The sequence below is a fragment of the Gadus chalcogrammus genome, chromosome 19 (assembly GCF_026213295.1).
Source record: "Gadus chalcogrammus isolate NIFS_2021 chromosome 19, NIFS_Gcha_1.0, whole genome shotgun sequence".
NCBI lineage: Eukaryota > Metazoa > Chordata > Actinopteri > Gadiformes > Gadidae > Gadus > Gadus chalcogrammus.
The window spans coordinates 13,677,601-13,700,245 of NC_079430.1; the positions used below are offsets into that span (position 1 = coordinate 13,677,601).

The 22,645-nt window shown below is 48.2% G+C and overlaps 3 protein-coding genes across 3 annotated transcripts in view; 2 read left to right on the forward strand and 1 right to left on the reverse strand.

Annotated features, from left to right (window-relative positions):
* Nucleotides 1-6,549, reverse strand: part of srr (serine racemase) — a 90,490-nt gene extending 83,941 nt beyond the window's left edge. The window contains exons 1-3 of the mRNA XM_056578323.1: nt 6,429-6,549; nt 5,391-5,571; nt 4,182-4,363 (exon numbers count right to left, since the gene is read on the reverse strand). Of these exons, the coding sequence (XP_056434298.1) occupies nt 4,182-4,363; nt 5,391-5,571 (363 nt within the window). The 5' untranslated portion in view covers nt 6,429-6,549. The remainder of the gene's footprint in view (nt 1-4,181; nt 4,364-5,390; nt 5,572-6,428) is intronic.
* Nucleotides 6,550-6,558: 9 nt separating this feature from the next.
* Nucleotides 6,559-14,007, forward strand: trmu (tRNA 5-methylaminomethyl-2-thiouridylate methyltransferase). Its single transcript, XM_056578321.1, has 11 exons — nt 6,559-6,775; nt 7,005-7,170; nt 7,277-7,383; nt 9,251-9,373; nt 9,912-10,084; nt 10,585-10,638; nt 11,409-11,475; nt 11,829-11,929; nt 12,703-12,847; nt 13,306-13,388; nt 13,533-14,007. The coding sequence occupies exons 1-11, from the start codon at nt 6,694-6,696 to the stop codon at nt 13,674-13,676; spliced, it is 1,245 nt and encodes a 414-aa protein (XP_056434296.1). The 5' UTR covers nt 6,559-6,693; the 3' UTR covers nt 13,677-14,007.
* Nucleotides 14,008-14,582: 575 nt separating this feature from the next.
* The window catches only part of celsr1a (cadherin EGF LAG seven-pass G-type receptor 1a), a 91,332-nt gene continuing 83,269 nt past the window's right edge, over nt 14,583-22,645 (forward strand). The window contains exon 1 of the mRNA XM_056578433.1: nt 14,583-18,443. Within this exon, the coding sequence (XP_056434408.1) occupies nt 14,795-18,443 (3,649 nt within the window). The 5' untranslated portion in view covers nt 14,583-14,794. The remainder of the gene's footprint in view (nt 18,444-22,645) is intronic.

Sequence of the window (22,645 nt, forward strand, 5' to 3'; positions counted from 1 at the left end):
CAGTGATGCGCCGTTGGCGGTAATACCCGCGGATAATCAACGGATTGTGTGGAATGCGTGAAGAAAAAAGCAATACTGGGACGAATTGCGGGCAGGTCGCGGTTGAAATAAATAAATAAAATAAATAAGATGCAGGTTAACATATTGAAAAGACAAACGGCAAACTGACAAATTTGACATTTTTCTATAGTCTCCCTGCTTCTGAAATGCACGTACAATTTGATAATGGTTCACAAATCTCCTCTTTTTCACTCGTGCGGTAGCGTTAGCTGTTCTTCTCAGTGCTTTCCCTGCCACTTGGACAAGTTATTGTTTGAACTGTTAACGGTTATTATTTGGATCGACTCCTGATTGGTCGATCAAAGGGTTGGGCGCTGGATGGACGTACCGTGGGGAGAAAATGCTTGGGTTGTTTCAAATCTGTAAAATAGCCGAGTGGTGACACATAACGTCTAACACACATCATTTTCTTTGCTTGGAACTAATTGGACTAATTTTCAGTTGGGGCGAGTCAATTTCTCTTCCACACACCTTACCAAAAAATGCAAAATGCGAACAAGCCTTAACCTGTTAAGCCCTAGGCCTATTTCACAGGCCTCCTGCCCGAAATGACATGCCCATAATGAATAGAGTATGCCTCCACAACTACAAGGGCTATATAAATAAAGTTGGTTTAAAAAAGAAGGTAACACCTGTGAGGTGGCTGCAGAAGTGTCAGAATCAATATAGATGTTACTGTGTCAGAGTAAATTCAGCTAGAACATAGTAAGAAATGTCAATTTTAAATTTTCGCCGAGAGAAAACACATTATTTAGAGTGAATACCACCTTGAAACTATGGGATAGTAGCCCATAACCTTTAGGGAAACATATAACAACATCTGATGAGTACCCTGTTCCAGGATAAATGCTAATAAAGTGAATAAAGTGATTTTAGAGAGGTTTTAGTACAGGTAGGTCCAGACGGACTATATGGTGCCCTTTGATCAATCAAAAGTATCACATTGTATAACGTTTTATTTGTTTATTTATTTTGCTCTTCTTTGGCTGCTAGTTCAGTGAGTTTTGGTCGTGGAGTGATGACAGTGATATCATTGAAATCTGTGAAGCCTCAGCTTTCATATGACATATCGTTTGGGTGGCATGAAGTTGCGAAATCGGCGGCGGCCAGTATGAGCGCATGCACGTTTTGCGTGTTTTGCTATGGGCTCATTTAGTTGCTTGGTGTTAGAATTGTATTTTGTTTAGGTAAAAATGGTTATCATGGGCTTTAGCCGAGCCTCTTCAAGTTACGTGGGTATGCACCATGGACATGTTGGAGCATGGTGGTGCTGTTGACAGCTGTTTACAGCACACGTTGGCGCAGCTGCCCCCGCCCCCGGGGGCGCTCGGGTTTAAGAGGTTAGACTTGGACCTAATTTCCAAGTTATATAGCATTGGAGACCGTTTTCAACACGTTTGATTCAGTCCTTCTGGTTGCAGAGATCGCTGGTGCTAGGCTAGCGCAAGTTGATGGTTTCTGCTATCCTGCCAACAAAAACAGTTTTAACCACTTCACAGTACACCTGAGGCAAATCAATTATAACGCAATATTGTTATCCCGCAGTAATCAGCCCGACAGCCCCGAAACGTTAACAGCCCACCGGGAATTCTCCCGACTCTCCCGATTACCACTCCGCCACCGCACGTGTGTGTTTGTGTGTGTGTGTGTGTGTGTGTGTGTGTGTGTGTGTGTGTGTGTGTGTGTGTGTGTGTGTGTGTGTGTGTGTGTGTGTGTGTGTGTGTCTGTGTCTGTGTCTGTGTGTGTGTGTGTGTGTGTGTGTGGGCGTTATTCGATAGCCTGGTAATGTGTATAGGCTTACGTACGGTAGGATTATTCATACTGGTTTAAATAATAAATGTTATAGTATTTCCCATCTTTGCTGAGCAAGAGTTTTGTTCGAAAGTTCAGTGATTGAAAAAAATAAAAGCCTGGGCTATTGAAGTTTTACGGTAGGCCTACCACTGTCATGCACCTACCCGATGTCAAGTGGACCGGGTTGAATTCACTGCAGTCTCTCTTTTATATCCATCATACCAAATATATTTTATTACTGTTCTTCTCAACACTCTCTGACTCACTAAAAGGCTAGCAGCACAAAATCAAGGGATATTTAGAATAGAAAAAAAATAGCGATTAATTGCGATTAATCGCGATTAATCGCGAGTTAACTGACATTAATGCGATTAATCGCGATTACATATTTTAATCACTTGACAGCATTAATTATTATGCATTAACAAAGCAAAAAACACGTAGGAAAAAAACAAACTTCCATCAGGTACAAAAAATAAGTAAGGGATAATGTATAGAACGCCGGTCATTATCGAGAAAATAAGCCCCGACAGGGCGAACAGGACACCGACGCGCAGCGGAGGTGTCTTGCTTCACCATGAAGGGGCTTATTTTTCGATAATGACCGGCGAAGTTCTATACATTATCCCGCTTATTACACGGCTACTTCCCAAAACGAAACAATTTATTTACAATGTATTTGTTACCAGCATTCATAGTGTTGATCAGCAGAGAAATAGTCTGCCCAAGACGTTGACGTCGTCGCTTAGCAACCGACAGCGCTTGGGTTGAATCATATCCCGCTTATTACATTGACAAGGTACCGGACAACGTGCGGAGTGATACCAAAGGCAAAAAGTCCTTTTGTTTACCTTGACAGCGGTCATTATTCATCCGTTGCCAATGAATTATCCAAAAATAATTGACCGCCGGAAGTTGTGAAGTGCCCATGCAAGTGTAATAAAGCTAAATAATGCATTGGTAATCAGACACTCCTGGATTTCGCGATGTCGCAATTTGCAATTTCAACGCAACATCAACCAATCACCGCGAATTGAGGGCGTTGTCGCAATTTTAACTAACCACCACAACTTTCCCGCAAATTTGACCAATCACTGACGTCGACAAACTACCTTCTGCATTACTTCCGTGTTTACTACGTTCAAGCGATTCAAGCATTCATGCAGCATGTGCGCGTCCAATGTTTCACACTTGCCGACCAAAATAACTGCGAAAGATCGCGAAAAGCAGTATCCTGGTATTCTACATGAAGGCGGGGGGAAATTATTTTGCACTGCATGCAACATTGTGGTTGAACATAAACGGAAATCTTCCATTGATAAGCATATTGCCACCACGAAACATAACTACAGAACTGCAGAACTGCAGGCCAGATGTCAGACGACGAGGCAGATCACTATGACACAGGCTGGAGGGACTGGCTGCTATAAAGCTTTTTCAATGGAATTGAAACGGCACCAACTGGTGGTTGTATATATTATTGCGAAGCTGAAACCCTCACCGAAGACCGCAGGGCCATGAGATCCCTAAGGATTGGTTGTTTGACTTAGACAAAATCCTTTAGCACATATCATCTATGGACCAATGTCTTTAATGTGACATAAAGGGAAGTCTATACAATAAAGGTTAAAGAACCAAGGAGCCATTGGCTTCTAAAAAGGGTGTGGTTTAGAACGCGTTAAGACTTGAATGCTAATATCAACATGAAGATTGACTCCTATGATCTTTTAACAAGATGAAATCCACTTATTTTCAATTAGGGCGTTTCATCAAAATGGGCGTGGCATGAATGAATGAATGAATGAACACTTTATTGTCATTGCCAGGCATGTAACTAAAATGAACACAGTTCATAGACAGAATGTTTGATTTGAGCGGGTCTAACTTAGTGGCTGTTGGGGACCAAAGTTCAAACTGCTCAAATAAGATGAAGTAGATTGACAAAACAACATGGCTGCCAGAGGCTAAAAATCGTACAAATTTTACCTTGACCCTTGACCCAACCTTGAGTCAATCACCATCAAACTTGTTATACTTAAAGAAGCATAGGTCAAATTAACAATGATGGTCTTTCAGGGTCTTATTGGTCTGCTTTAGGCTTGGCCCCCGTTAAATGGTGCTTCCAGCTTTAATTATTTATTGAATTATTTGTGATTGCGTGCTTCTATTTGTATGTTCATGGTCAAATGTTTCTGTTGTTACGTTTCTGTTGGCATGTTAATAGTCGCCTACTCATGGTTGTGTGTTTGTACCGCTTCCTGTCATGTGTGTGTGGTGATAGGTTTGTAACCCTTCGTGTCCAAGCACACAACAGCATGTGGGCTCACCTGTATGAGGGCGGATCTGGAGAGGGGGGCGGTCTCTGGCATCACCACCTTGCCCTTGGAGCCGTAGTGCTTGGAGGCGTACGCAAACGCCTTCCCATAGTTCCCTGCAGACATGGTGACAAAGTGGCCTCCCTTTGGCCTCCTGGCGAACTGATTGGCTACTCCTCTGATCTTAAAGGAGCCTGGGTAGAAAGAGATATAGAAAGGTAATATATGGTTTATTACATTATAAACGTTTGATAAGCCTAATATTTGGCTTACTACATCGGAAATGGTTGATAAGCCTAATATATGGTTTATTACATCAGAAATGGTTAATAAGCTTACTGTATAGTAGAAATGGGTCTGACGAATCGATTACTCGAGTACCTTACCTGTCCAGTAGGTTGGTGGACAGGTAAACTCGAGTTTGCACATACACACTCAGACAAAATGAAGTTTAATCTACTCTAGTTTTCTGAAGCAAAAGTATCAATTTTCTGTGTGGCGTGTGCCGTGCCGTGTGCACAACGCCTAAATTCAAAAAGTTGAGAGACGGCGGTTAGAGCAAAGCGCAGTGAAGAATGGAAATATTTTACAGAAATAGGCGATCATAAGGTGGAATGCAAAATATGCCAAGAGAAATTGAGCGACCAGAGAAATTGAGCAACCCATGGTCCTGAAACACAACGGTGAGTTCGGGAAGGCGGACCCGCAGCAACCAAGTGTGTCGGCTATTTTCACCGCCCAAGACGCAGCTGTTATCCCGGCCGTGGAGAGAAGATCACAACGCTGATTACATCGATGATCACTAAAGAGATGCTGTCTCTGACTTTTGTGGATGAGAAGGGGTTCCGTGATCTCATGGCCTTTATAGAGCCTGAATACACGGTGCCATCCCGGCGCACCATCACTGCTCGAGTGGAGAAAATGTGTGGGGGGGGGTTCAGAAAACCTCATAGACAACGGAACATTCCAAAAGCATCGTTCCAACCCAAACTGTTATTGCAATCATACGTCCACATCAAGGAACAGTGGTGTGAAGAAGAGGAAGGTGTCTGAGTAACATAATCCCGGTCATAGGCCACTCAAGTCACAGACTCAACAATTTGAGTTTAAAAGAGACTGTCTATTATGTGGAGATGAATGCATTATTACATCATAAATGGTGTATTGCATTAGAAATGGTTCATAAGCCTGATACATCAGCTGTCTTTTTGAGTGGCCTACCTGTCTTCTGCATGTTCTCCAGTTTGATGTGTATGTTGCAGGGCACCGGGGGCGGAGGCAGGGAGGTCTGACACCAGCAGACCATGGGCGTGTGCACCACCCCCAGCGGGCTCCCCCTCACCGTGTCCCGGGCCTCCATCAGCAGGCTCAGGGTGACGGAGTCAGCGGTCACATCCCCCATCTACCCATTCAGTCACAAACACACAGCACACACTTTGTTGTATACAGGGAATGGGTTAACCTACACATGTTTGCGCACTAATTGTATGTAGGTCCTTGCACTTAATAATAATAATAATATTACTAATTAAAAAATTCTGGGAATTGTGTAGCATCTTATCCTAGCTATCTTTGTTGTATACGGGGAACGGGTCAACCAACAATTGTTAATTCTTTGCACTTGTTTGTTTGAACATCCTTACTAAAATGTAAATGTGATTCTATAGAGAAATGTGTTTTTGTTAATATTAATTTGTGATACGACAGTAGATTAATTCGGTTTTGAATAAATGCAGAAGATAGAGGTTTAATGACCTAAGGAACCCTCTGATACTGATTGAATTTGAACACTTTGTGATTTAAAAAAATAGTTTTTTTTACAGTCGTTGTGTAACTATTATAGAAAAGCGAAGTTGTCGAAAATGAAAAGATCCACACACACCGTAGCGTTAATCTATCGGGAAAGGTAGTCTGACGTCAAGAAAGTAACGCCACCTGCGGGCGCAGCAGAGCGGGAAGATGACCCGTGTCTTGCGGAGAATGGCGTAAAATTATCGGATTTTACTTTTTTTTCTCGAAATGTGAGACTCATTTATTTCAGTAACATTGATAGAATGACGAAGATTAATATGTTGACGATTACATAATACGAATCACTATGTTTAAAACAAAACAAATTTGGTTTTTGGTCCAGTGGAACTTTCAAGAAGATAACGGTTTAAGTGCTGACCAGCCATTCCCGTACAAGTTCGCGAAGATGTGTCAAACTTTTGTTTGGGGAATCACATGTATATCAGTGAGACATGTGTATCTACCAACCGTATTATGTATTCTGGTTATTGTTCGTTTTGTTTGGTTTCTGGCAGCTTCTCTACGTCCACTCAGGAAAGTCCCGACTCTCTTCAAGCGCAGATTCACTGAGAATGGCAGAACTAAGGAGGGGGGCTCGTTCCTCGTTCCCGGTCGGACTCATTTTAGGGGTGCACAGCTGTCATGTCGGCGCCCGTCGGCAGCGCTTTAGTGGCCTGACTCCTGTGTTGTATAAGTTAAAATATCAATATTGGAGATATAACATTTGTAAATAATGGGTGTAATTAGACATGTGGTTTGTGCGATGTCCGGGGGCGTGGACAGCTCTGTAGCCGCCTTATTACTGAAGCGAATGGGTAAGAAAACAACGATTGTTGTGTAACACAATTCTATTTATAAGGAATGTCGCAAATGTTATGAAAACGGTATACGCACGCACGCACGCACACACACACACACACACACACACACACACACACACACACACACACACACACACACACACACACACACACACACACACACAACGATATTACGTTTGTCATTGGTATCGAAGAATACTTTGTCTTTGGTTACTGTCTTCAGGTTATCATGTTAGTGGTGTGTTCATGAAGAACTGGGACTCTTTGGATGAGAAAGGCATCTGCACCTCAGACAAGGACTGCGAGGACGCCTATCGGTCCTGTCAGGTCCTCGGCATCCCGTTCCATCAGGTCTCCTACGTCAAAGAGTACTGGAACGAAGTGTTTAGGTACTTGGGTCACCTTGTCAAATTCCTAAATCACACACAATGCATATTATGTTGTCTTTAATGTTTTTTTATCGCGTTGTAAATGTGTATCTCATTTCACGGCCAGTGATCTGTTGAGCGAATACGAGAAGGGCCGGACCCCAAACCCCGACATTCTGTGCAACAAGCACATCAAGTTCAAGCATTTTTGCAAACATGCTCTCAACACTTTAGGTAGGTGTCAAATATGTGCGTTTTATATGATTAACTTATCGGCTGATCTTTCCATCTGAAAGTCTGCACCATGTACCAATTCAATGTTCAGCTCCTGAGACGATACATTAGTCGGTATGCAGTTTGATCATAAGGTACATTTCACATTTATTTAAAAACTGTCTTAAAGTCCTTAATCCTTTGTATTTAAACAAAGTACTTAAGGGATACTTTAGTGTGGTGCAGGCGCGTCGTTAGCAATTGAAAACATCCGGGGCTTTAGCCCGGGGGGAGCACCATCCTGACTCCTGCGTGCTACGGTATCTTAATTAATTAAATAATTAATTAATTAATGTATCGATTAATTAATTAAGGGCGCCCCCAACACATAGGTCGCCTATGCCGAGCGCCAGGGCAAAAATAAGACATTAGAATAGCCTATATAGCCTGCGTGCACATGTCAAGAAGCCAGGCAACGGCAAGTAAGTAGTGGTCTGCTTTTATGTTTCATTTTTAAGTTATTACTTATTGTCCGTGTAGGTTTAATGTTACAGATAAAAACATGCTTTATATTTAGTCAGCATTTCAGAGTTCTAATGTTTTCCCGGAATATGCATTCCTAAACTGTTCACGTCAAGTTCTCTTTAAGATCGCATGAGATGATATGTGCTATCGCGCGACCTGTAACCAGGAAGTAAACACTCGCTTGCATGAAATGATATGCGCTATCGCGCGACGTGTAACCAGGTTGTAGATTTAAATAATGAAAAAATAATCTTCCCAGACTTTCTGTTACTTGCTTATGCTGTATGCAAGTTGTTTAAGAACCTTATCTCCATATAAATCTGAGCTGTACATGAATCTGTTAATGAAGTCTCATTTCGACTCCTTCCTCCACTTCACTACATGTATTCATGTTCTGTTGCTTGCAGTTAACTACAGCCGCCCTTCCTGGGTAACGCCACCACCAATCCCTGGTCATCCATTGAAGACATCTCTCTCACTCTGCACAGTCACACTGTTGCCGCTTCATTCTCATTGTCTCATAATCTCATTATTATGGCTGCTGTGGATGCTTTAAAAAATAAACATTTTTCTCTTAGGTAAAATCAAACCAGTGGGATGTTAGATTGAAAACCTCCAAAGCAATGTATTAAAAATTGAAAGACAGTCCTATGTGAAGTTTATTTTTTGGGGATTTTCAAAATGAGGTACCAGAAGGGATTGTCAACCCACTGTTTCTCAACCCTCTCTGATTATTACTATGAGTAGTAGTATTGCATGCATACAGTACTCACATCAGCGCCACAGTAAGCCTATAGAGGCTGCAACCATTTGCTTCTCAAAATATTGTAGTGTTTTAGAATGAACAACCACTAGAGAGACAAGACAAGACTAATTTTGATTGACAAGTTGGCTAGATTTATATATGTATTTATATTATTTTTTTATTCATAAGAATGAAATAAATTGTGTAATGAAAGAATAAAACAATGATTGATGCATTTTTGTTAGAATAACATCTTGCTCCCGCGGCCAGTGCCAGCGCCGGCATTGCAAGGGGAGGGATATTACGTACATGTGCAGGAGGCGGGATAAGTGCGGCCGCTGTCACTCAGGTTTGTTTTGGTTTGACGCAGACAGCATGGAGGCAGAACAGACCGCAGAAGTCAACGCGATCGTCTTCAATGTTGCTGCAACGATGCAGCATATATTCAGAAGAGCAGCCAGTACTTACGTGTATGAAAGCAGCTATATATATATATACACTTTTTTTTTTTTTTTTTTTTTACGGCAGAGATCCGGGGCTGATCCCAAAAGATCCGGGGCTATAGCCCCGAATGCCCAGGTCTAACGACGCGCCTGGTGTGGTGTATCGTTTGTTTAGATGCTGACGCCATGGCAACGGGTCACTACGCCAGGACGTCCCAAGAGGACGAGGAAGTGTTCCGGCAGAAGAACGTAGCTCCACTCACCGGCCGCTTCAAGGACCGCTTCGAGGTCCGCAACCGTACGTCTCCGCCCATCACCTCCGCCCACACCATGACATCATCATCATCATCATCGGGCTGCAATCATGACATCATCTCAACCTGTCCCTCTACACCAGGGGTCACCAACCTTTTTTAACCTGAGAGCTACTTCATGGGCACTGAGTCATACGAAGGGCACCCAGTTCTATACACTCTTCTAAAATAACAAATTTGCTCAGTTTGCCTTTAGTTATATATTACTATTAATTATTAATGATGCTCATCTATGTGAAGACATGTTAATTAATTAAGTCATGTTAATGATTTCTCACAATAATTACCAACAATGACTTAAAAAAGGTGTGAAAGAGTTGTTCAAGAATGAGTAGTTCTATTTTTAGAACAGGCCTGCGGGCGCCTCATGTGGTCCTTGCGGGCGCCATGGTGCCCGCAAGGACCCGCGGGCACTGTGTTGGTGACCCCTGCTCTACGCTCACAATGACATCACCATGACATCATTCTCAGCCCTTTCGTTCTACACTAATAATGAGATCATCTCTACGTCTCCTCTACCAGCGGTGAGGTTACACCAGGGTGCCGACCCCTTTAAAGACCAGACCTTCTTCCTCAGCCAGATCTCCCAGGAGGCCCTGCGGCACACTATGTTCCCGCTGGCCGGACTCACCAAGGACTTTGTGAAAAAGATGGCGGCTCAGGCGGGGCTTCACCACGTGCTGACAAAGAAAGAGGTGACGACAAACATGGCCGACTGACGTAGAAAACTCAGTCAAAAGTAAACTGATAGTGGACCAATGAATAGATTCAGGATTATAAAACATCTAAGCCTTAAGCCTGGATAAATGTTTACGGCATCAGTGTTGGTAGGGCTCACGTTATAAAAATATTTATATGGATAAACAATACAAGACAATCCTGTTTATTCAAGAAGAGAGAGCAACTATTCAGAATCTAGTGGAAACTTCTGAGAATGTTAAGAACCATGAACACCGACACAAAATATGGTTAGAAACGGAACGGAACTGTTGTGAACCATACACTGGGCTCACTGTCTAAACAGCGGTCTAGGCGGACAAATGGAGGTTCTGAGTTTGATTCCCAATATCCACAACTTAACTGCACCCCTACCTGCCTAAATAAATTACGTGTATCTGAAAGACTGTCAGTCATCGTGGATGACAGCGTGAAGGTGCTTGTAAAATATGATGAACTGTTTGCCGTTTGTTTCCAGAGTATGGGAATCTGCTTCATTGGCGAGAGGAACTTTGAAGACTTTATCCTGGAGGTGAGGAAGTAGAATATACCATATGAGTGAATGATACACATACCATTATAGGACTTAATAATTACTCCCATTGTAGGGCCTAATGATATGCAAGACATTATATATAATTGCCCTATATTCTTTGTCTGTTTTTTATTTATTTTATTTTGAATTCCTGTTACTATCTGGTAGTGTCCACTGTGACACCCTCTAACTTCTTAACCTCTACAAACATTAATTATAATGTCGCAACCCGGCTCTAGGGTTGGACAGCAAAGGGAGCACAACACATGATTGAACTTAGTGTAACTAAAGCCGGGCAGACACTGTACGATATTTTCAATTGTTTGACTCGGCACCAGCTCAAACTGTACGACTAAATCGCAGGTTTAAAGAGTTTGCAGCACGTGATTCATGTTCTCACACTATACGGCACGATGTGCTGATGCGGCTTGCTTTACCCTCACGAGGGGCGACCCGAATTTCAAACCGTTTTGTTTTTCTTGCGACCATACGATCGCTGTTCGTGAGTTGGTCGTGAGTTGTTCCCGCTTCTCGTTACCCCGTGTATACTGCACCGTGCATGACTAACCCGAAACTCGGCCCGGACCCGGAAATAGTCGGACAAGTGAAAAATCTGCGCTGTGTGTGTGTGTGTGTGTGTGTGTGTGTGTGTGTGTGTGTGTGTGTGTGTGTGTGTGTGTGTGTGTGTGTGTGTGTGTGTGTGTGTGTGTGTGTGTGTGTGTGTGTGTGTGTGTGTGTGTGTGTGTGTGTGTGTTCCTCCCTCCCAGTACCTGGAGCCCCAGCCAGGAGACCTGGTGTCTGTGGAGGACGGGACCGTCATGGGTCGCCACAGAGGTGAGTTCCCCCCTCAGTCACACCTTTGCTCCAGGTGCCGACTGTCCCAGAAACGCCCTCGCCTCGCATGTATCTGAATGAAATAATAAATACATATACAGTATAGTGCAATATAGCTCTATTTATATATCTATGTATCTATTTATCTCTATATTGAGATGGATGGATCTACAGATCTAGATGGGATCTACAGATCTAGATAAATATATATCTATATCAATAGATATATCTTGATCTATATTTAGAGTTATATACACAGTTAGTTTATAACGTGTGTGTGTGTGTGTGTGTGTGTGTGTGTGTGTGTGTGTGTGTGTGTGTGTGTGTGTGTGTGTGTGTGTGTGTGTGTCCAGGCTGGTTTACCCTGACCCTGGGTCAGAGGGCCCGGATAGGGGGGCTGAAGGACCCCTGGTTCGTCGTGGACAAGGACGTCACCACCGGAGAAGTCTTTGTGGTGAGAGAGTGAAAAAGGGGTTTTATGTTGTAATATTTACCTTCTCTATGTTATTGTGTTTCTATACTGAGCAGAACAGTTGTGACAGAGGATACCGAGTATATACCGATACAACATCTGGCATTGTAACTACTAGTGGCACTTGTTCTTTTTGAAAGTTTCTCTTAAGATGGCACCAATACTCGATTCCCTTACTACTGTTTCTGTAATTAATATTACAATGATTATACATATATCATATATAATAATAATATCCATACCATACCAAGCATCCATACTTCCATGTTTTTCTGACTTGGTTGCTCGAACGCACTTAGGTCAGAGATTACGTGTTTCCCATTCCGACTATTCACCTCTGACCGTTAACGAATGCAGCATAACACCATATTGTTTGTGATGCTCTTTTTTCTGTGTAGTAAATGTCGCCGATACCGGCTTCTTCATTTTATGCAGTATCGGAGGAATTTCCGATACTGGTATCGGTATCAGAACAACTCTAGGAAACTCCAGGTCAAGCCGGTAAAATCCGTTCCTTGTTTTCAGGCTCCAAGCCTGAGATCCAACTAATGGAATCCAGTTGTTGGAACCAAAACCTGGCAGGATCTTTCGTGCAACTACAAAAGTTTTTTTGCTAATCTTTTTGGTGTACATTAATATTCTTCTCAGGTGCTCCATGATCTCTTACACATTTGCGCAATGTGTGACGGAGTTGGCCTGGGGGTCATACGGCCACGAGTCACATGTGTCACCATGATGTCATCGTTATGTCATAGGGTCCGACAACCAACCACCCGGCTCTGTTTCGGGACACGCTGCAAACGGGCCGTTTCCATTGGATAACGGTAGACCCGCCTCCTGTGCTCGTCAAGACCCAGATGATGGACTGTCACTTCCGCTTCATCCACCAGATGCCTCTGAGTAAGAGCTGCCTCTGGGCCTGCCTGCTGATGAACGTATGAATGAGGAATGCATGCATGAATTAACGGATGAATGAATGGATGAATGAACGTAGGAATGTATGCATGATTGAACGGAGTAATGCATGCATGAATGAACGTATGAATGAGCGTATGATTGAACGGAGGAATGCATGCATGAATAAACGGATTAATGAATGGATGAAAAAACGGATGAATGAACGTATGAATGCATGCATGATTGAACGTGTGAATGAATGGATGATTGAACCTAGGAATAGATGCATGAATGAACATACGTATGAACGAATGCAAGCATGAATGAACGTATGAATGATGGTATGAATGAACGTATGAATGCATGCGCTGCAGCCTCTTGGCAGGGTTGGGCAGCTCAAAACGGTGGGAACTAGGCCCCCCAAATGCCAAAGTCGTCCTTTCCTTCTGGTTGTTCTCCAGCTCCCTGCACTGTCACTCTCAACATGGACGGATCGCTGTGGATCACACTCTCCCAACCCATCAGAGCAATCACACCTGGACAGGTACACACACACACACACACACACACACACACACACACACACACACACACACACACACACACACACACACACACACACACCCCTCTCTCCTCTGGACAGGTAACAGCCCAACCCCCTCTTCCTCCCCCCCCCACTTCCTTCCAGTTTGCGGTTCTCTACCGCGGTGGTGAGTGTCTGGGCAGCGGGAGGATCCTGCGACTCGGCCCGAGCCAACACACCCTGCAGCTGGGCAGGGAGCGCATGGCGGCGGCAGCCTCTCTGGTTGGACCCCCGGATCAGGCTAGCTGAGAGAGGCAATGCTGGGAGCAGGAACAGCCGTGCCACGGCTATGCTACGGCTACGCCACGGTTACCTGACACTGCGGTAGACAACCGGCGTCGTATGACTCCACCTGACTTCCTACTGTGTTCAGAGACAATATTCAACAGAAATACACGAACAGAAAAGAAACAACTGTTTTTGTGTGTGTTTTTTTTTAATTGTCCAAAAGGTTACAAAATGTATATGATGTAAATATAAAGTGGTCTCCTGAACGCTTTGTAATTGTGTGGTTTCTAATGGCCTGAAACAGACTTTATTCACCACCAGGGGGAGCTCTGCTACTGTTTTTCTTCACTGACCAGCGGCGCTCTCAGCCGTTTGATGTCCACAGATAGAAACAGCAAACACATCTAACACACATCACACAACCCGCTGTTTAACCTTCCACTCGCTTTTCTTTTTTAATGGTGTGTAAATTAGTACTGGACCTGATAAATGCGTTGTGTAACCTTGATGGCATTCCAGGACATGCCTTTACGTTTTAAAACATAAAAACACAACGTTCACATAAGATGAAGCGACGTGAAGTGACATGATACTGGTGGTGTCTGTTTTATTTTTTATATTTCTGAATTTGGTAATTTCATTGATTTATATATTCCAACAAACCCGTTTCCAACAAACCCGTGATGAATAAAGTAGAACTTGAACTAACTAACTTAAAAGTGAAATACCTCTCAGAACAATCAAGTGAATAAACGACCCCCAACAGTTTCATTTTAATCGATAATCACCCAACAAGTGTCCCAGGACTCTCGAATCAGCATGAGGACCCAGCGGGGGGGGGGGGTCCCAGAGGAGAGATCCCAGCAGGTTTATGGTAATCAGCTCCTGAAGGAGGAGGAGGAGACACGGAGCCATTTTGTAGTCATTTAAAAAGTTGCCGTCAGACTCCGCGGCCGCTTCAGCAGACCGCGGACCCCTACGGACCCCAGGGGCCCTTTCCCGGTGCCACTCTAGACCCGTCCGTCACCATGAGGAGTAAAAGAAGCAAGACGAGGAATAAAAGCAAGACGCGGAGCTGGGCGAAGAAGAGTTAGTGGTTAGGTCGTGTTCCTGTGAGTGTGAGTGTGTGTGTGAGAGCCATGGAGGTCCTACCTGTGTGTTTGTGGCTCCGGGTGTGTGTCCTCCTCACCGCGCCGCTGCTGCTGAGGGGTCTGGAGCTGGACCTCTCCGAGACCCTCCGGCCCGGAGCCCTCCTGGCCGACCTCTCCCTCGGTCCCGGTCCCGGTTGGACTTACACAGTGAACCGGACTTTATCCCCCGCGGTCACCCACAGCTGGTTCCGAGTGGACTCGCGCACCGGGGTCATCCGGCTGTCCCGGAGGGTGGATTGCGCGCGCGCGTTACGACCCCCGCAGAGCGTGTACTTCAGTACCACCTCGCGCACGTCCGGAGACGTGATCCTGACCCGGTTCAACGTGCACGTGCACGGCCAGGACTGCTTCATCAAGTACCGGAGGAAGAGCGCGGCGTCCCGTGAGAAGCCCGACTTTCGCATCGCGCAGGTCATGACCCTCGGAGGGGAGACCCCCTGCTGGGCCGCAGGTAAAGTGCTCGTGAATGTCACCCAACTTTTGCCCGCCTTTGCGCGAGACGTCCCGTTAGAGGACGCCGTGTGTACCGTTGACGGGCTGCACGCGGTTTTCTTGCGAGGGAACTTATTGCTGGCCGAAGACTTTTGCCGCGCACCGCGCGAGCAGAGCGCGCAGGTGGGTCTGCGGTGCTTGCTGCAGACCCACTTGAACGCGCGCGGCGTGTCCAGGGGTGTGGACGTGCCAGCGCACGGGGTTTCCGTTCCAGCGCGCGGCGTGTCCGTGCGCTTGGTCTTGCGTGTTGTGTCAGCGCCCGTGCCAGTGGGAGAGCATGGATATTTATCTTTAGAGTCTGATCGCGAGATGTACAATGACCCACAACAACAACAACACCGAGACCACCCGCGGGGCAGGAGGAGCGTCAACAACGCTCCTACGTTCAAGATGCCCAACTACCAGCTGTCCCTGGCGGAGAACCAGGAGGCGGGCACGTCGGTCATCACGCCGCGGGCCACGGACCCCGATGAGGGCGAGGCGGGCCGGCTGGAGTACGTGATGGAGTCGATGTTCGACAGCCGCTCCAACGACCAGTTCACCATCGACCCCCGCAGCGGCACCATCAGCACGCTGCGCCCGCTGGACCGCGAGGTCAAGGACACGCACGTGTTCAAGGTCACAGCGCTGGACCACGGCACCCCGCGGCGCTCGGCCACCACCTACGTCACGGTGACCGTGTCCGACACCAACGACCACAGCCCGGTGTTCGAGCAGACGGAGTACCGCGACAGCATCCGGGAGAACGTGGAGGTGGGCTTCGAGGTGATGACCATCCGCGCCACGGACGGCGACGCCTCGGCCAACGCCAACATGGTGTACAAGATCCTCAACGCCGACGACAACCCGGCCTTCGAGATCGACGCGCGCAACGGCCTGGTGCGGGTGCGCGAGCGGCCCGACCGCGAGGCGCGCGACCGCTACACGCTCATCGTGGAGGCCAACGACCAGGGCCGCGACCCGGGCCCGCTCAGCGCCACGGCCACCGTGCACATCGCCGTGGACGACGAGAACGACAACTACCCGCAGTTCGCCGAGAAGCGCTACGTGGTGCGCGTGCGCGAGGACGTGGCGGTGAACACCAAGGTGATCCACGTGGAGGCCACGGACCGCGACCAGGGCAACAACGCCAAGGTGCACTACAGCATCATCAGCGGCAACGTCAAGGGGCAGTTCTACATCCACGCGCCCACCGGCGTCATCGACATCATCAACCCCCTGGACTTCGAGAGCATCCGGGAGTACAACCTGCGCATCAAGGCGCAGGACGGGGGACGGCCGCCGCTCATCAACGGCACGGGGATGGTGGTGGTGCAGGTGGTGGACGTCAACGACAACGCGCCCATGTTCGTCAGCACGCCCTTCCAGGCCTCGGTGCTGGAGAACGTGGCGGTGGGGTACTCGCTGCTCCACGTGCAGGCCATCGACGCCGACTCGGGCGAGAACGCCCGCCTGGAGTACCGGCTGGCGGACACGCCGCCGGGCTTCCCGCTCGCCATCAACAACAGCACGGGCTGGGTGACGGCGTGCGGCGAGCTGGACCGCGAGTCGACCGAGTTCTACAAGTTCCGCGTGGAGGCGCGGGACCACGGCGTGCCCGCCATGTCGTCGGCGGCGAGCGTGAGCGTGACGGTGTTGGACGTCAACGACAACACGCCGGCCTTCACGGAGCGGCGGTACGAGCTCAAGATCAACGAGGACGCGGTGGTGGGCACCAGCGTGCTCACGCTGACGGCGGTGGACCGCGACGTCAACAGCGTGGTCACCTACCAGATCTCCAGCGGGAACACGCGCAACCGCTTCGCCATCACCAGCCAGAGCGGCGGCGGGCTGGTGACCCTGGCGCTGCCGCTGGACTACCAGCAGGAGCGGCAGTACGTGCTGACGGTGACGGCGTCGGACGGCACGCGCGCCGACACGGCCAGCGTGTCCATCAACGTGACGGACGCCAACACGCACCGGCCCGTGTTCCAGAGATCCAGCTACCAGGTGTTCCTCAACGAGGACCAACCGGTGGGCTCCGTCGTCATGTTGATCGCCGCCTCCGACGAGGACACGGGCGAGAACGCCCGCATCACCTACCTGATGGAGGAGAAGGTGCCCCAGTTCGCGGTGCACCCGGACACGGGCGCCATCACCACGCAGATGGCGGTGGACTACGAGGACCTGTCGTCCTACACGCTGGCCATCTTCGCCCGCGACAACGGCATCCCGCAGAAGATGGACACGGCGTACGTGGAGATCATCGTGGTGGACGCCAACGACAACGCGCCGCTGTTCCCCCGCGACGTCTACCAGGGCTCGGTGTTCGAGGACGCGCCCGTCTACACCAGCGTCCTGCAGATCTCCGCCATGGACAAGGACTCGGGCTCCAACGGGCGGCTGAGCTACACCTTCGCGGGCGGCGACGACGGCGACGGCGACTTCTTCATCGAGCCGTACTCCGGCATCATCCGCTCGGCGCGCAAGCTGGACCGCGAGAACGTGCCTTCCTACAGCCTGAGGGCCTTCGCCGTGGACAAGGGCGTCCCCCCGCTGCGGGCGGCCGTGGCCGTGCACGTGGGCGTGCTGGACATCAACGACAACGCCCCCGTGTTCGACCGCGACGTGTTGGTGGTCCGGGTGGAGGAGAACCGGCCCGTGGGGTCGGTGGTGGCGAGGATCGGCGCCACCGACCCCGACGAGGGCACCAACGCGCAGATCATGTACCAGATCGTGGAGGGCAACAACCCCGAGTTCTTCACCCTGGACATCTTCAACGGGGACCTGACGGCGCTGGTGGAGCTGGACTACGAGAGCCGGCGGGAGTACGTGATCGTGGTGCAGGCCACCTCGGCGCCGCTGGTCAGCCGGGCCACGGTGCACGTGCAGCTGGTGGACGTCAACGACAACGTGCCGGTGCTGCAGGACTTCGAGATCATCTTCAACAACTACATCACCAACAAGTCCAACAGCTTCCCGTCGGGGGTGATCGGGGCGGTCCCCGCGCGGGACCCCGACGTGGACGACGAGCTGAGGTTCAGGTTCGAGTCGGGGAACGAGCTGAACCTCCTGGATCTGAACAACCGGACCGGGGAGCTGCGGCTCAGCAAGGACCTGGACAACGACCGGCCGCTGGAGGCCGCCATGACCATCTCTGTCTCAGGTAGGACCCCCCCGCACTCGAAAAACACTCTGACACCGTCTCCTCACCCCTCACTTCCTCACCCCTCATCTCCTCAATCTCACCTCCTCACCCTCTGAGTGGTTGTTGACACAGACTGCGTAACACACAGTGACACAGTGAGATCCATGATTCAGTCCTGACGGGTCGTCTCACTCGTTCGACAGAGTTGTACACAGAAGTCTGAGTCTCTTGTCAGTGTTCTCATATCAGGCTGATCTTGGCGGGAATCCTGAGAAGTTGTTATTCCTATGGCAGACACTCGAAACGGGCGGCATGATGTGGCTCAGGAGGTAGAGCGGGTTGGCTGGTAACAGGAAGGTTGTAGCTCAATCCCGGGCTCCTCCTAGCTGAGTGTCGAGTTGTCCCTGAGCAAGACGCCTCACCGGGACTGCTCCCGACGAGCGGGCTGTCGCCTTGTGTGGGTTGACACCACCGTCGTTGTGTGAATGTGTGCATGAATGGGTGAATGCGGTTCATTTACCATGAGTATGGAGCGGTGAGTACGCTGTGGAAGCCAGCAGGGCCGCTGAGCCCGGCGTGTTGTTCACTGAGTGTTTGCTCCGGGCTCAGAGGAGGATCCGGTTCTTCTGCCTGGGTGCCAAGGGTGATGGATGCTTTGTTTGCCAGTGGTTGGTCGTGTGAGGGAAACGGTGGGAAGGAGCGTAACGCATGGGGCCAGGCAGCCTCTCTGGCGACTAACATGGGGCTTCATCGCACCACACAGCACGCACCATAACAGAGACACACACACATGTATGCATATACATGCCACACATGGGTACAACACACACACACAAACACACACACACACACACACACACACACACACACACACACACACACACACACACACACACACACACACACACACACACACAGATTCCTGTTTGACACATTCTGCTGGCAGCGGTGTGGTTATATCTGCTGGAGATGTGGAGCAGCCTGTAGAAGACCCCCCCCCCCCCCCCCATTCAGATCAAAGCAGGCAACACAGCAGGTGGTTTTATTTGGGGCTGAACTTGATTTAGTTTCGGGGGGGGGGGGGGGGGGTCCGGTAAGGTGGAGGCAGAACGCAGTCACGCACAAGGAATGTCGGAAAGATGCCTCTTTACAGCGACACAGACTTTGTTCTCGGGTGTTAAACATTAGACAGAAACAAACACATTCGGGCATTAACTCCCAAACTGGCCCAGAAACGAACACACACACACACACACACACACACACACACACACACACACACACACACACACACACACACACACACACACACACACACACACACACACACACACACACACTGCAAGATAATACCACTGACATTCATCTAAATGTCAGAAATGGTACATTAGATGTCTTGAGAGAATAACTACCCTGTCAGAGATTGCAGAACAATCATACCATCTCTCTCTCTCTCTCTCTCTCCCTCTCGGTGTGTGTGCGTGTGTGTGTGTGTTTGTGTGTGCGTTTGTTTCTGGGCCAGTGTGTGTGTGTGTGTGTGTGGGTGGGGGGTGGGAGGGGGGGTTGTATCTTGCTCTCTCTCTGTCTCTATATATTTATATATATTACACCCTACGTCTCTCTCCATCATTCACTCCATCACTCACTCTTAAGTATTAATCTGAAGCATATGTTGGAGGCCTGCAGTATTCTAACGGTAGCTCAATAAGAATTGCATTATATAGTGTACAGACATGTGTATCTGACTCCGTAAAGTAAAATTTAATAGGACAGCTTTTTTGTTTCAGTCCTCTGGGCCCATGTTTGAATCAGTCACACTGATAAAAAATATCGGAAAATGATTCCAGATGTTAAAGTTCGGAAAAAATCCAGGCTGTTGGCTGAAATAACTGGAAGACGTCTCTATGCAACGCTTCTGTTGCCGTTCAGATATTGACTTTTTATTGATATCGTTCAGACTCACAGCTCGAGAAGATGTGGAGCTATCTAAAGTTTTATGGCCCTTCTGGGTCCCTAAGGGCCTCTGATGCCCCCCCTCCCCCCCCCCAGGACACACCCACCCTGAGGTCAAATGTTAGCTAACCATTAGCAATGTCGTGGTGACCTTTCAACCCCGCCGGGCGGGCCGCTTGTGTGAGGAAGTGCCTGGGGCAAGGGTGGGCTGGCTAACGCTATGCTAACGTATGCTCCTAGCAGCAGGCTACCAACAAGACACTAACAAGCACTGAATGCTGCTTTTGCCGTCCGTCTCCTTCTAACAATGCCCTGCATTCATCTCTATGAGTGAATTATAAACTCGCACTCTCTCTCTGTCTCTGCCTCTCTGTTTCGATCATCTTTCTCTCTCTCTCTCTCTCTCTCTCTCTCTCGTTCTCTCACTCACTCACTTAGTTATTATCTGGTCACTTTATCCGTCCAATCGCGTCGTTTCCACGTCCCCCACCGTCGACGCCCCTCTTTGTTCGGCTCAGAGTCTTATCGCTCAAACACAGAAAACGAACCCCACCTACCCCGGGACCGTAAGGTCATGAGGTCAGCACTCCCTGTTTTTGCCGCCAGGTGTGCCGTTGATTGGTCCAAACGGACCCTCTAGTGTCACATGACGCATGGGGGATGAGGTCCGGATCAGCCTACCAGAGTGGCCGATCCGTCCGTCATTCACCTGGGGTGACCCTCCCACTTGTGATTTCGCTAACGGAGGGGGTTCTGAATTGGCTCGACTTTCTTGCCAATACGCATCATACCGTCGTCCTTTAAGACACTGACTGTTTACTTTTGCACTACCACCGCTGCACATACTCCTCCACCATCCTACCTTATCATCATGTTCAATGTATCATAGGATCTGTCTTTATCAGGCATTCTCTGTACTCCTTACCCTTTCATTGTATACCTGTGAGTGGTTTAGATTCCTTTTGTGTGTGTGTGTGTGTGTGTGTGTGTGTGTGTGTGTGTGTGTGTGTGTGTGTGTGTGTGTGTGTGTGTGTGTGTGTGTGTGTGTGTGTGTGTGTGTGTGTGTGTGTGTGTGTGTGTGTGCTACTGGATGCCCTAAATGTCCCTATGGGATGATTAATGTATCAATCTATCTATCTATCTATCTAAGACAACGGTGTTTGAAAGTTTGAAAAATCGTGAAAAGAAGTTTGATAAATAACATACGGTTGTACCTGGGAGACGGACTGAGAGCTGAGATCATGAGTGTTGAGTTTTCAGGCGTAAAGCGATGTTGGATCTCTCCCAAGCATTTCACATGTCTGTACTCGTCCCTTTTAATTACTTCAACGATGCCGTAATGGAAGCGAGGTCGGGAAAAAAAAAACTGGAGTGGATGGTTGTTCAACTCTCTGCATAAGTTAAGGAAAGTGAAAGCCTGGCGTTGTTGAAAGTCGTGTCTTGAGCTTCGTTGTCAACCTGTGGGCGCCCCAGAGCCCGAGTCCCTCAATGCTCCCTGCTGCTCAGAACATGGAACTGGGTTCATTTACATCAACACTAACCTTCAGGACAATCAGCAGACGTTTTACCCAGAGTGACTTACAATAAGTACATTTGTCAGAAGAAAGAGAAACGTTAAATCACTGTCGGTACAGTAAGGATGTTCATAGAACCAAGTGCCAAGCACTAACAATCGCTAGGTTAACCCATTCCCTGTATAGAACAAAGATAGCTAGGATAAGGGTTTACGCCGATCGTGTTTCGTTATCAGCAGATGCTTCAGAGTCACGGTGGATTGTTTGATTCATGTCATGAAGGAGAAGGTTCTAAGGTAGGGGTACGGGCATCTGGCTAGGCAGGGCATCGAACCCAGAACCTTCCAGTCATGGAGACAAACACCATAACGACTATCAAGTCCCTCTTGGTAAATAGATAAAATAGTTGCATAGTTTGACACACAAGTTATTTCAAAATGGTGTTAGTGTGTGTGATTCCATTGCTGTGTGTGTGTGTGTGTGTGTGTGTGTGTGTGTGTGTGTGTGTGTGTGTGTGTGTGTGTGTGTGTGTGTGTGTGTGTGTGTGTGTGTGTGTGTGTGTGTGTTGTGAGTTCTCCCATCGTAATATGAAGCCTTCTTATCAAAGTGGTTTGCCTCTGAACAAGACTCTACTGTTACACAAACACACTCCACCAGCATATAAATAGAGAGCTGTGATGGAAGAATCACAAGTCGGAGGGAATGGCACTATAAGCCTTATTGGCCTTTGGCCCAGTGGCTCCAACACAGTCA

Coding starts and splice junctions, on each gene's coding strand:
- trmu (XM_056578321.1), top strand. CDS start 6,694: ATGGGTGTAATTAGACATGTGGTTTGTGCGATGTCCGGGGGCGTGGAC. Junction 9,374..9,911: donor CCGCTTCGAGGTCCGCAACC/GTACGTCTCCGC, acceptor CTCCTCTACCAG/CGGTGAGGTTACACCAGGGT. Junction 10,639..11,408: donor TTGAAGACTTTATCCTGGAG/GTGAGGAAGTAG, acceptor CCTCCCTCCCAG/TACCTGGAGCCCCAGCCAGG.